The following is a 13,560-nucleotide window of genomic DNA, read 5'->3' on the forward strand; positions in this document are numbered from 1 at the left end:
TGTGTTTGTGTGTGTGTGTGTGTGTGTGTGTGTGTGTGTGTTTGGGTGTGTGTGTAGGTGGTGTATCATGAGCAGCATGTAGAGCGGTTCTGGAATCGTCATCGTTCTCTGTTCTCTGACATTCGCATCGTTGGACCAGAAGAGAACCTTCAGCACGACCAGGCTAGAACCATGGCAGTGTATGCACACCCCACACACACACACACACTGCACACACTACACACATGCTACACACACACTATACACAGTAGACACATACTGTATGCTACACACTCACTACACTTACAGTATTTTTTACAACTAAATCACAACAAACCTGAAATACTAGTACCGATAATCGTTGGTACTGAAACTCAGAGGAAGCTGTTTTATGAGAATCTCAGCTCTTTATCTTCATAAACCAATCCTGGGTGTGATCTGAGACTCTGAGCTCTGTTTAATCTCCATGTAAACACAGTCACTAAAGCAGCTTTTTATCATGTGAGAAAATCACTAAAGTCCAGTCTTTTCTCTCTCAGAGCGACGCAGAGAAACTCGTAGCTGCGTTTGTTCAGCAGAGTTGATCACTGTAATGATCTTCTTACTGGAGAAAACAGTCCATCCTCTAGAACCCGTACAGAACGCAGCAGAACAGATCCTCCCAGCACCAACACAGAGAGCTCATACCCCCCCGTTACACACTGCACTGACCGCCTGGATCTGTTAGAGAGAGTTTAAAGCTCCTGACCGTCTGTCTGTTTATGATCTCAGATCTGCAGATTCTGACCTTCTGAACTCCTTCAGTAAAACACAGAAAACGTGGAGAGACTCTTTCAGTTATTCTGCTTCTAAACTGTGGAGCTCAGTTCAGCTTTTATTAGACAGTCCAGCTCAGAGCTCACTTTTAATAAACACCTGAAAACGCAGCTCTTTAACTCAGAGCTTCAGTAAAACTCTACGGCTCTTTAACTCAGAGCTTCATTAAACTCTACGACTCTTTAACTCAGAGCTTCAGTAAAACTCTACGACTCTTTAACTCAGAGCTTCATTAAACTCTACGACTCTTTAACTCAGAGCTTCAGTAAAACTCTACGACTCTTTAACTCAGAGCTTCAGTAAAACTCTACGACTCTTTAACTCAGAGCTTCAGTAAAACTCTACGACTCTTTAACTCAGAGCTTCATTAAACTCTACGGCTCTTTAACTCAGAGCTTCATTAAACTCTACGACTCTTTAACTCAGAGCTTCATTAAACTCTACGACTCTTTAACTCAGAGCTTCATTAAAACTCTACGACTCTTTAACTCAGAGCTTCATTAAAACTCTACGACTCTTTAACTCAGAGCTTCAGTAAAACTCTACGACTCTTTAACTCAGAGCTTCATTAAAACTCTACGACTCTTTAACTCAGAGCTTCATTAAAACTCTACGACTCTTTAACTCAGAGCTTCAGTAAAATTCTACGACTCTTTAACTCAGAGCTTCATTAAACTCTACGACTCTTTAACTCAGAGCTTCAGTAAAACTCTACGACTCTTTAACTCAGAGCTTCAGTAAAACTCTACGGCTCTTTAACTCAGAGCTTCAGTAAAACTCTACGACTCTTTAACTCAGAGCTTCATTAAACTCTACGGCTCTTTAACTCAGCGCTTCATTAAAACTCTACGACTCTTTAACTCAGAGCTTCAGTAAAACTCTACGACTCTTTAACTCAGAGCTTCATTAAAACTCTACGGCTCTTTAACTCAGAGCTTCAGTAAAACTCTACGACTCTTTAACTCAGAGCTTCATTAAACTCTACGACTCTTTAACTCAGAGCTTCATTAAAACTCTACGACTCTTTAACTCAGAGCTTCAGTAAAACTCTACGACTCTTTAACTCAGAGCTTCATTAAACTCTACGACTCTTTAACTCAGAGCTTCATTAAACTCTACGGCTCTTTAACTCGGAGCTTCAGTAAAACTCTACGACTCTTTAACTCAGAGCTTCATTAAACTCTACGACTCTTTAACTCAGAGCTTCATTAAACTCTACGGCTCTTTAACTCGGAGCTTCATTAAACTCTACGGCTCTTTAACTCAGAGCTTCATTAAACTCTACGACTCTTTAACTCAGAGCTTCAGTAAAACTCTACGACTCTTTAACTCGGAGCTTCAGTAAAACTCTACGGCTCTTTAACTCGGACCTTCATTAAACTCTACAGCTCTTTAACTCAGAGCTTCATTAAACTCTACGACTCTTTAACTCAGAGCTTCAGTAAAACTCTACGACTCTTTAACTCGGAGCTTCAGTAAAACTCTACGGCTCTTTAACTCGGACCTTCATTAAACTCTACAGCTCTTTAGTCTTCATCTCTTTAATCTGATCTGTTATTGACTTATGAGTTTAAATTAAATTAATACTCAGAGTTTCTTCTGTTACTGTTAAGCTTTATTACTTGTCTGTAAAGCACTCTGAGCTGCCACTAGTATGAAAAGTGCTCTATAAATAAAGAATATTATTACTATTGTAATTACACATATACACTTTATATGCTACACGCTACATATACTACACTCTACACACTACATGCACACTACACAGCGCAAGTGTTAAATCTGTCTGTGCTGTTTGTGTGTGTGTGTGTGGCACCTGCACACTCGTACGTGTGTTTATGTCAGTATCAGTGCAGGACGGTAAGCTCCGCCCCTCTGAGTGATGTGTGGGTCTGGGCAGTGATTTAAAAATCGTCAGTACCAATGTAAATGTGTGTGTGTGTGTGTGTGTGTGTGTGTGTGTGTGTGTTTGTTCAGGGAGGCGTGCAGGAGTGACCCCTCGTGTGATTATTACTTCAGTATCGACTCCGATGTGGCTCTGAGCAACGCAGACACGCTGAGGATCCTCATCGAGGAGAACAAGTAAGAAAAACACACAAGTACAGCTTATAGTGGCAGCAACACAACATAGAATATCTAGAACGTTAATATGACACTAAAATAAAAGCTATATTTAAGGGTCCGTATCAGGTAAGTCACTCTTACTTATTCAGAGTAAGAGTCTGACGTAGAACATAAAGATTATTCATGTTTAAAATGTTACCCTTTACTCTCCAGTCCATACAGTCCTCTACTCAGCTCACAGGTATTGTGATGTCACAAACAACAACAGGAGGTAAGAAAAATGTAGAAATTAATTATGACTGTTTTGGTACATAAATCCTCTTTATAAGTGGCTCTCGGAGTGAAAAATAAAAGCTAATTAAAGATTAGCTTTCTCTTAAAGATTAGCTTTTCACTTAAAGTAGGACTGGGCGATAAAACGATAACGATAATTATTGCGATATAACTTTTCCTTGATAGAGCGATACGACATGTTCGATAAATGTTCGATATAATACACCATTCTCACACCTCCACGTTCAGCGAAAGCCTTGGTGGCGTTTTCTACTGCAAGGAAAGCGACACTACTGTGCTGTCGCCAGGAGAGGGCGCACTTCCGAGTTTTTCTACATGATTAGAGAGGGAGGGGCAACGAGTAAGATGAGTCTTTAGCAACGGCTGAAACGTGGAGTTACACATTCCCTGTTTGAGCGGAGCGACCGGCGATCTGTTCTCCTATGACCGAGTGTAAGTGAGGAGGTCAGTGGTGTAACTGTACTGTCCTACGGTGACCTCACCTCTTTACTAACATCCTAACAGCTTTAGCAGCGTTAAATCACGTCTGCTCCTCTCAACTACAGCACTGTTACAGCGCTCAGTCAGATTTCAGTATTAGTGCGTTCACAACAACGAAAGTGAAAGAAAGAAGTGGTTCATGTAAATTACAGCCCTGATTTAAACGACAGTAAACTGAGGAAGCTGTGAGGCATTGGAGAGCGGGAGAGCGCTAGCTTTCCAGGCTAGCTGTTTTTAGCAGCTGGCTAACTTAAAGCAGCGCTTCGTCACTGCACGACACGGAGAACTGATGATACTGTAGATCAAACAAGACACAAAAGCACGGCTTTCAGTTTAAACGTACCTAAAGGAGGACTCTGTTTGTCTGGTGTTGATATTTTGCAGTTCACCACTTAAACTACTACGATAGTATAGAGAAATCCAGTCGTCTAGCTGGTGTCTGAATACTGTGATGTCATGTGTAGCGGGGTAGCCGAGCGCTCGGCACCAGCTATAAATAATCTGTTTTTTTCTTAGATTATGACTATTACAAAAATAGCCGTGCTTTTCCAGCTGGTAAAAACAGCTCAGCAGGCACTTTCTCCCACTGTCCCACGACAGATCTGTGAAATGTTCCACTGTTTGAGTGTTTGTCATGTTCAGACCATAAAGGATAGTTTAAAACAGCGATTAACCACCCAGGAGCAAAATCAGCCTTCAAACTTTAAAGAAATAATGATTTGACATTTATCGCGATATGTATCGATATCAAACGATATCAATTTTGTTTATCGTGATAACATTTTTGGCCATATCGCCCATCTCTAACTTAAAGGTTAGCTTTTGCTTGGTGGTTAGCTTTTTCAAGCTGTGTGGGCGGGACAAACCACATCAGCCTTGTTATTGGTGAAGATACTGCTTACATATGCGTGACCCAAGATTAAGACCACCCAGTTTACAGCACATGAGAAGAATTTTGGCGTAATACTTCAGCCATTTAGTGGACAATGATATTCACAGGAGGTGCTTTTTTGTGCAAGTATTTTGTGGCCCACAAGACCAAAATGAACCTATTAAAAATCTAAAAGCACAAGGCTTCCATGAGGATTTAAGTTTTGTCTGGATTGGTTAGCATGCTAAGTAGCTGAAATAAACACAGATGTACATTTAAAATCAGTGTAAATAAAGGATGATCACAGTGAACACGTCACACACACACACTAAGCCCCCCTCTTTTAAAGTCAGTAATTGGACTTATGCTGTCCCATCCTGAAAAACTGTGGTTGAGTCTCATACACCATCACTCATACGCTCCATCTCTCTCCCCGTCTCCTGTAGGTCAGTAATCGCCCCCATGCTGTCCCGTCATGGTAAACTGTGGTCGAATTTCTGGGGCGCTCTGAGTCCGGAGGGGTTCTACTCGCGCTCTGAAGACTACATCGACATCGTACAGGCCAAACGAGCGTGAGTTCTAGCCACTAGAGACCCTCACTGAGTCAATAACACACAGGTGTGTGTTGTGTCTCATAGGTAGCTTAGCTGTTCAGGTGCTCCGGTGTATCTCTCAGGTGTTTAGCTGCTCAGTTGTATCTCCGGTATTTGCGTGCTCAGCTGTATCTTTCAGGTCTTTAGGTGTTCAGGTGTGTCTCAGGAGTGTTTCTCAGGTATTTAGATACTCATATTTATCTGGTGCTTAGGTGCTCAGGTGTAGCTCAGTTGCTCAAATGTATCTCAGGTGTTTAGGTGTTCAGGTGTGGCCATTCAATTGCTCAGGTGTATCTCAGGTGTTTAAGTGTGTCTCAAGGGGTTAGATGCTCAGGTGTATCTCTAAGGTGTTTTGTTGCTCAGATGTAGCTGAGCTGATCAACTGTATTTCTCACATGTTTAGGTGCTCAGGTGCTTCTCTCAATTACTCAGGTGTATTTCAGGTGTTTAGTTGCTCATATGTAGCTCAGCTGCTCAAGCGTATCTCTAAAGTGTTTAGGTGCTCAGGTGTATCTCTGTGTGTTTGTGATCAGGTCCATTTCTCATGTTTATAGGTGGGCAGGTGTATCTCAAGTGCTTAAGAATCTCAGGTGTTTAGTTGCTCATGTGTATCTCTCTGGTGTTCACTTGCTCACTTGAATCTCTCATGCATTTAGGTGCTAAGGTGGATCTCTCAGGTGTATCTCTCTCTGTCTGTCCCCCTGTGTAGAGGTGTGTGGAACGTCCCGTACATAACGCAGGTGTACCTGATCCGTGGGGCTGTTTTGCGCTCCCGTCTGGCTGACGTCTCACTGTTCCAACAGGAGGGGGCCGACGCAGACATGGTCTTCTGCAGGGCCGTCCGAGACCAGGTGAGAATGTTGAGAAGTGTGGTAGAATGAAGACGAAAGCTCGGAAGGTCCTTTTGTAAAGATAAATATAGTTTAGCGTGTCTGTATTATTATTGTTAGTTTTGTATTTTGTTACGTTTGTAAAGTGTCTGATTGTAAAGCGTCCTTGATAAATAAAAGTGATGATGAGGATGATGATGATGTTCTCCTGCAGGGGGTGTTTATGTTCGTGTCTAACAGAGACGAGTTTGGTAGATTGATTTCCACCAGCAACTACAACACCAGCAGACTGCATCCAGACATGTGGCAGATATTCGACAATCCTGTGGTACAACACAAACACTCACCCTCACTCACACTGTGACAAGGTAAAGTCTGAGAGAGGTACAGACCAGACTATAGGAACCAGACAGAACCCAGAACAGTACAGGCCCCAGAACAGACCAGACTAAAGGAAAAGTACAGAACCCAGAACAGTACAGAACACAGAACAGTACAGGCCGCAGAACAGACCATCCCTCACTTCACTCAACACTTTCACCCACCTTCTTCATCCCTCACCCACCTTCTTCACCCACCACCTTCATCTCCCACTGTCACCTACCACCTTCACCCATTTACCCACCTTCACCTGATTTATATTTATTGACAGTGAGCTGATTTATAATATTATTAGTACAGTGAACCGATTCGTGCTCTTTATATTTTCTAAATCTGTGATATTTCAGTCTCTTTGTCTTGGTTTGTCTGTGCAGGACTGGAGGGAGAAGTATATTCATGAGAATTACTCTAAGATCTTTGAGGACGGAGAGGACGTAGTGGAGCAGCCGTGTCCCGACGTCTACTGGTTTCCTGCCTTTTCAGACAGGATGTGTGATGAGTTGGTGGAGACTATGGAGGATTTTGGCCAGTGGTCTGGAGGAAAACACAAGGTCTGTGAAATTAAACATGAACAGGGAGTTACAGTGTGGTGTTACAGAGTTGACTGGTGGTGTTACAGAGTTGACTGGTGGTGTTACAGAGTTGACTGGTGGAGTTACAGTGTGACTGGAGTTACAGAGTTGACTGGTGGTGTTACAGAGTTGACTGGTGGTGTTACAGAGTTGACTGGTGGAGTTACAGTGTGACTGGAGTTACAGAGTTGACTGTTGGCATTACAGAATTACCGGTGGAGTTACAGTGTGCCGTCACTCCGCCCACCTTCACCCACCTTCTTCATCCACCACCTTCACCGACCACCTCACCCACCACCTTCACCCACCTTCTTCACGACCCACCCTCACCCGCCACCTTCACTCACCTTCTTCATCCCCCACCCTCACCCACCACCTTCACCCACCTTCTTCATCCCCCACCCTCACCCACCACCTTCACCCACCTTCATCCACCACCTTCACTGACCACCTCCACCTACCTTCTTCATCCCCCACCCTCACCCACCACCTTCACCCACCTTCTTCATCCCCCACCCTCACCCACCACCTTCACCCACCTTCTTCATCCCCCACCCTCACCCACCACCTTCACCCACCTTCATCCACCACCTTCACCTACCTACTTCATCCCCCACCCTCACTTATCACCTTCACCTCCCACCCTCACCTACCACCTTCACCACCACCTGCACCTACCTTCTTCATCTCCCGCCCTCACCCACCACCTTCACCCACCTGGTGGCGTTACAGAGTGACTGGTGGCGTTAGAGTTGACTGGTGGAGTTACAGAGTTGACTGTTAGAGTTGCAAAGTGATGAATGGAGTTACAGTTTGACTGGTGGAGTTACAGTGTGACTGGAGTTATAGAGTTGACTGTTGGCATTACAGAATTATGGGTGAAGTTACAGTGTGACTGCTGGAGTTGCAGAGTGACTGATGGAGTTACAGTATGACTGAAGGAGTTACCAAGTTGACTGATGGAGTTACAAGGTTGGCTGGTGCAGTTACAGAATGACTGGTGGAGTTAGAGTGTGACTGGTGGCGTTACAGAGTTGACTGTTAGAGTTGCAAAGTGATGAATGGAGTTACAGTTTGACTGGTGGAGTTACAGTGTGACTGGTGGAGTTACAGAGTTGACTGATGGATTTACAGGGTTGGCTGGTGGAGTTACAGGGTTGGCTGGTGGAGATACTGGGTTGGCTGGTGGAGATACAGGGTTGGCTGGTGGAGATACAGGGTTGACTGGTGGAGTTACAGGGTTGACTGGTGGAGTTACAGAGTTGACTGGTGGATTTACAGGGTTGGCTGGTGGAGTTACAGGGTTGGCTGGTGGAGATACTGGGTTGGCTGGTGGAGATACAGGGTTGGCTGGTGGAGTTACAGAGTTGACCGGTAGAGTTAGAGAGTTGACTGGTAGAGTTGCAGAGTTGACTGGTGGAGTTACAGAGTGACTGGTGGAATTACAGAATTACAAGTGGAGTTACAGAGTTGGCTGGTGGAGTTGCAGAGTGATGGATGGAGTTACAGGGTTGGCTGGTGAAGATACAGGGTTGACTGGTGGAATTACAGAGTGACTGGTGGAGATACAGGGTTGGCTGGTGGAGTTACAAGGTTGGCTGGTGGAGTTACAGAGTTGACTTGTGGAGTTACTGAGCGACTGGTGGAGTTACAGTGAATCTCTCTTTCTTCCTCAGGATGAACGATTAGCTGGTGGTTATGAAAATGTTCCTACAGTTGATATTCATATGAATCAGATTCAGTTTGAGAAGGAATGGCTCAAATTTCTGAAAGACTACATCGTTCCAGTGACGGAAAAGCTTTACCCAGGATACTCCCCGAAGGTAAAAACACACTGGCATACACACACAACCCACCCCCCTCCTAAATAGATAGATAGACTGAATATATAAACACACAGAAGAGCACTCAGCAGTGTGTGTGTGTGCGTTTCTGTGTGTGTGTGTGTGTGTTTCTGTGTGTGTGTGTGTGTGTGTGTGTGTTCTACAGGCTCAAGCAGTGATGAACTTCGTGGTTCGTTATCGTCCAGATGAGCAGCCGTCACTCCGTCCTCATCATGACTCCTCAACATTCACCATTAACATTGCGTTAAACAGTAAAGGAAAAGACTATCAGGTACAGATTCGCTCACCCATCTCACTAAACGTGTCTATCCTGTACTCGACTCTACGGAGCCTGAAGATTTGATTCTTTTTAATCAGTGTCAGATCTGAATTAATATCTGTGATGAATCAGTGTCAGTTCTGAATCAGTATCTTTAATGAATCAGTGTCAGTTCTGAATCAGTATCCGTGATGAATCAGTGTCAGTTCTGAATCAGTATCTTTAATGAATCAGTGTCAGTTCTGAATCAGTATCCGTGATGAATCAGTGTCAGTTCTGAATCAGTATCCGTGATGAATCAGTGTCAGTTCTGAATCAGTATCTTTAATGAATCAGTGTCAGTTCTGAATCAGTATCCGTGATGAATCAGTGTCAGTTCTGAATCAGTATCCGTGATGAATCAGTGTCATTTCTGAATCAGCATCCGTGATGAATTAGTGTCAGTTGTGAATCAGTATCTGTGATGAATCAGTGTCAGTTCTGAATCAGCATCCGTGATGAATCAGTGTCAGTTCTGAATCAGTATCCGTGATGAATCAGTGTCAGTTCTGAATCAGTATCCGTGATGAATCAGTGTCAGTTCTGGTGGTTCATTATATGTTTTTCTGGATGTTGTTAATCACCCTGGTCTGTGTGATTCTCTGTGTGTGTGTACGGTGTGTGTTGTGTACTGTATGTGTGTATGTTGTGTGTGTGTGTGTGTGTATAATGTGTATGTTGTGTGTGTGTGTGTGTGTGTATATAATGTGTATGTTGTGTATGTTGTGTGTGTGTGTGTGTATATAATGTGTATGTTGTGTGTGTGTGTAATGTGTATGGTGTGTGTGTGTATAATGTGTATGTTGTGTGTGTGTATAATGTGTATGTTGTGTGTGTGTGTGTGTGTGTGTAATGTGTATGTTGTGTGTGTGTATAATGTGTATGTTGTGTGTGTGTGTGTGTATAATGTGTATGTTGTGTGTGTGTATAATGTGTATGGTGTGTGTGTGTATAATGTGTATGTTGTGTGTGTGTGTGTGTAATGTGTATGTTGTGTGTGTGTATAATGTGTATGTTGTGTGTGTGTGTATAATGTGTATGTTGTGTGTGTGTATAATGTGTATGGTGTGTGTGTGTATAATGTGTATGTTGTGTGTGTGTGTGTGTGTATAATGTGTATGTTGTGTGTGTGTGTGTGTATAATGTGTATGTTGTGTGTGTGTATAATGTGTATGGTGTGTGTGTGTATAATGTGTATGTTGTGTGTGTGTGTGTGTGTGTATAATGTGTATGTTGTGTGTGTGTGTGTGTAATGTGTATGTTGTGTGTGTGTAATGTGTATGTTGTGTGTGTGTATAATGTGTATGTTGTGTGTGTGTATAATGTGTATGTTGTGTGTGTGTGTGTAATGTGTATGTTGTGTGTGTGTGTATAATGTGTATGTTGTGTGTGTGTGTGTATGTTTGTGTGTGTGTGTGTGTGTATAATGTGTATGTTGTGTGTGTGTGTGTGTAATGTGTATGTTGTGTGTGTGTGTAATGTGTATGTTGTGTGTGTGTATAATGTGTATGATGTGTGTGGGTAATGTGTATGTTGTGTGTGTGTATAATGTGTATGTTGTGTGTGGGTAATGTGTATGTTGTGTGTGTGTATAATGTGTATGATGTGTGTGGGTAATGTGTATGTTGTGTGTGTGTGTAATGTGTATGTTGTGTGTGTGTATAATGTGTATGTTGTGTGTGGGTAATGTGTATGTTGTGTGTGGGTAATGTGTATGTTGTGTGTGTGTGTGTGTATAATGTGTATGTTGTGTGTGTGTGTGTGTGTAATGTGTATGTTGTGTGTGGGTAATGTGTATGTTGTGTGTGGGTAATGTGTATGTTGTGTGTGTGTGTAATGTGTATGTTGTGTGTGTGTATAATGTGTATGTTGTGTGTGGGTAATGTGTATGTTGTGTGTGGGTAATGTGTATGTTGTGTGTGTGTGTGTGTATAATGTGTATGTTGTGTGTGTGTGTGTGTGTAATGTGTATGTTGTGTGTGGGTAATGTGTATGTTGTGTGTGGGTAATGTGTATGTTGTGTGTGTGTGTGTGTAATGGGTATGCTGTGTGTGTGTGTGTGTGTATAATGTGTATGTTGTGTGTGTGTGTGTGTGTAATGTGTATGTTGTGTGTGGGTAATGTGTATGTTGTGTGTGGGTAATGTGTATGTTGTGTGTGTGTGTGTAATGGGTATGCTGTGTGTGTGTGTGTGTGTGTATAATGTGTATGTTGTGTGTACTGTGTGTAATGTGTGTGTGTGTGTGTACTGTGTAATATGTGTGTGTGTGTGTGTACTGTGTGTAATGTGTGTGTGTGTGTGTGTGTGTGTGTACTGTGTGTAATATATGTGTGTGTGTGTGTGTTTGCAGGGCGGGGGCTGCCGGTTTCTTCGGTACGACTGTAGAGTGGAGTCCCCGAGGAAAGGCTGGTCCTTCATGCACCCGGGTCGTCTCACACACTTCCACGAGGGTTTACCCACCACTCAGGGGACTCGGTACATCATGGTGTCCTTCGTCGACCCCTAACACTCCGCCTGAGTGCGTTTGAGTGTGTGAGTGTGTGTGTGTGTGTAATTTAACACAGATATCAGTTTGTTCTCTGGAACTCTGTCGCCGTTCAGCTCCATTAGAGCGGTTTGATCACCGGTTTAATAGTTTTATACCTTTAGTCTAAATTTTGATTGTTTTTTACATTTTTATGGACTATTTTTTACTTCCTGGAGACTTTTATACGAGGTCGAAAAGCTAAATGAGGAATGAATTAAAGCCCTTGTGAGAGAACTGTTACACTGATCAGCGTTTTTCTGAAACGTCTTTTCTACTCTGAGCTTTGTACAAAGTGCTTTAAGTTATTTGTCTTCTTTGCATAATAAAAGTTTAGTGGCTAAAATGAGTCCTTCCTTTCTTTGTGAGTTGTGTTATTTTTGGGCAGCGCTTTGTTTGTGCCAAACAGGATCCAGAGCCTCCCAGCAACTATTTCAGCGGAACACAGCGGCTTCCTGTAGAGCCGGTCAGTGCAGGAGTTATAGATGCTGCAGATAAATGAAGAATTTCAGTGCGTTTTAACACCATTTTGAGACTAAACAAATGAAAATAATACCATCTCCAAAGCACATTAGCACTCAAATTCAAATGGGATATGTTTAATATCTACTTTATTCAAACAAGATAAAAATGAAACTCTGGATAAGCACTTAAAAATGGATTATTTTTTAGGCCCCTTTATGTGATTAGGCATTGTTTAATAATGTAACGCCTGTATTATAAGATGTTTGCATTAGTCTGTTCATCTATTTTGTGCACTAATTACCCTAAAAATTATGTAGAACATAAAATGTAATATATATATATATATATATATATATATATATATATATATATATATATATATTGTTTTAGTGCTAAGCACATGTTGCCTGAGAAACCCTGTTTGGAAAATTGCAGGTTTAAACTGACCCCGTCACTTATTTTATAAGCCCCCCACGCCCCCCCTGCATAACATAACTCCACCCCCATCTCCCTCTTCATGGCTCAGAAACCATGGTGGAGGAAAAATATTCTGAGCTGTGAAAAAATGTAAAGAAACAAACAGAATTTTCAAGGTAGAAGTTATTACAGACCAAAGGGACGAAGCTGGACGCATAATCAGCGACTTTTCTCCTGAACTGGTATGTAAACCTGATATGTGTAAAGAGCTGAACTATTTGAATGACTAGATAAATCTTCATCTCTCACAGACCCAGTAAAATAACACTTCAGATGAACCACCTTTGTGGAGATGTGTGTGATACTCGTCACCTACATCAAACTCCCATCCCTGTAACAAAGCTAACCAGACAAGGCTGCTTTTTCAAACTGTCCCATCTTAAGTGCTGCTGCAGAGAGGATTTTTGCCTCATTGCAGAGAAAACAGGACACATTATTAATCCTGAGCAGCAAATTCATCTAAACTGAATGCTGAGAGTTTATAGGCTGTAATTAGTCCGGACAAAAGAGACACGGGAGTTTGACGCTCTACTTGGATTGCATGATTAGATGAAGTCAAATGTAAGGTATGTCATCATTACCGAGTAGAATAGATCAGTACTTTGCCGGGGAGAGAGCAGTATTGTAGCCCCCTCTTGGGGCTTATATGTTTTATCCCACCCTGAGATAAACTGACAGCCATGGTATTCACTGTTATTATCGTCTTATGGAACACACTCAGTTTGCGGTATTGGGGTGTAGGTCGTATCATATTAATAGTGTACTATTATCATCTATTTCTAAATAACAAAGTAAGGCAATATCCTTGATAACCAGCATATCGTCACTGTGAAGTGAAGTGAGGATTATCTTTGTTAACATTGCCAAACTCTAAACAATCAATTCTGCATCCGTGTTTTGTATTGATGGGCTGGAATGGGAGGCAAATCCAAATAATAAAAAATGGTCCAGTGTTGTTGTAGTTTACCTGTTTAATCACTAGAGTAAATGTGTATCTACAGTTTTGAATCAGGCACCTTTAAGTCTTTCAAAAACCTGTTTAAGGGTTTAAGATCTTTTTGAGAGTCCATG

At 42.3% G+C, this 13,560-nt stretch overlaps 2 protein-coding genes across 6 annotated transcripts in view; one reads left to right on the forward strand and one right to left on the reverse strand.

The window, feature by feature from the left end:
- The window catches only part of plod3 (procollagen-lysine, 2-oxoglutarate 5-dioxygenase 3), a 26,521-nt gene extending 14,624 nt beyond the window's left edge, over window positions 1-11,897 (forward strand). Inside the window, exons 10-18 of the mRNA XM_036559126.1 lie at window positions 58-179; window positions 2,773-2,877; window positions 4,951-5,076; window positions 5,807-5,948; window positions 6,142-6,255; window positions 6,683-6,859; window positions 8,557-8,703; window positions 8,870-8,995; window positions 11,374-11,897. Of these exons, the coding sequence (XP_036415019.1) occupies window positions 58-179; window positions 2,773-2,877; window positions 4,951-5,076; window positions 5,807-5,948; window positions 6,142-6,255; window positions 6,683-6,859; window positions 8,557-8,703; window positions 8,870-8,995; window positions 11,374-11,529 (1,215 nt within the window). The 3' untranslated portion in view covers window positions 11,530-11,897. The remainder of the gene's footprint in view (window positions 1-57; window positions 180-2,772; window positions 2,878-4,950; window positions 5,077-5,806; window positions 5,949-6,141; window positions 6,256-6,682; window positions 6,860-8,556; window positions 8,704-8,869; window positions 8,996-11,373) is intronic.
- Window positions 1-13,560, reverse strand: part of fbln2 (fibulin 2) — a 390,205-nt gene that overhangs the window by 271,809 nt on the left and 104,836 nt on the right. The window lies entirely within an intron of this gene.

Source organism: Colossoma macropomum, unplaced genomic scaffold (genome assembly GCF_904425465.1).
Source record: "Colossoma macropomum unplaced genomic scaffold, Colossoma_macropomum, whole genome shotgun sequence".
Classification (NCBI taxonomy): Eukaryota; Metazoa; Chordata; class Actinopteri; order Characiformes; family Serrasalmidae; genus Colossoma; species Colossoma macropomum.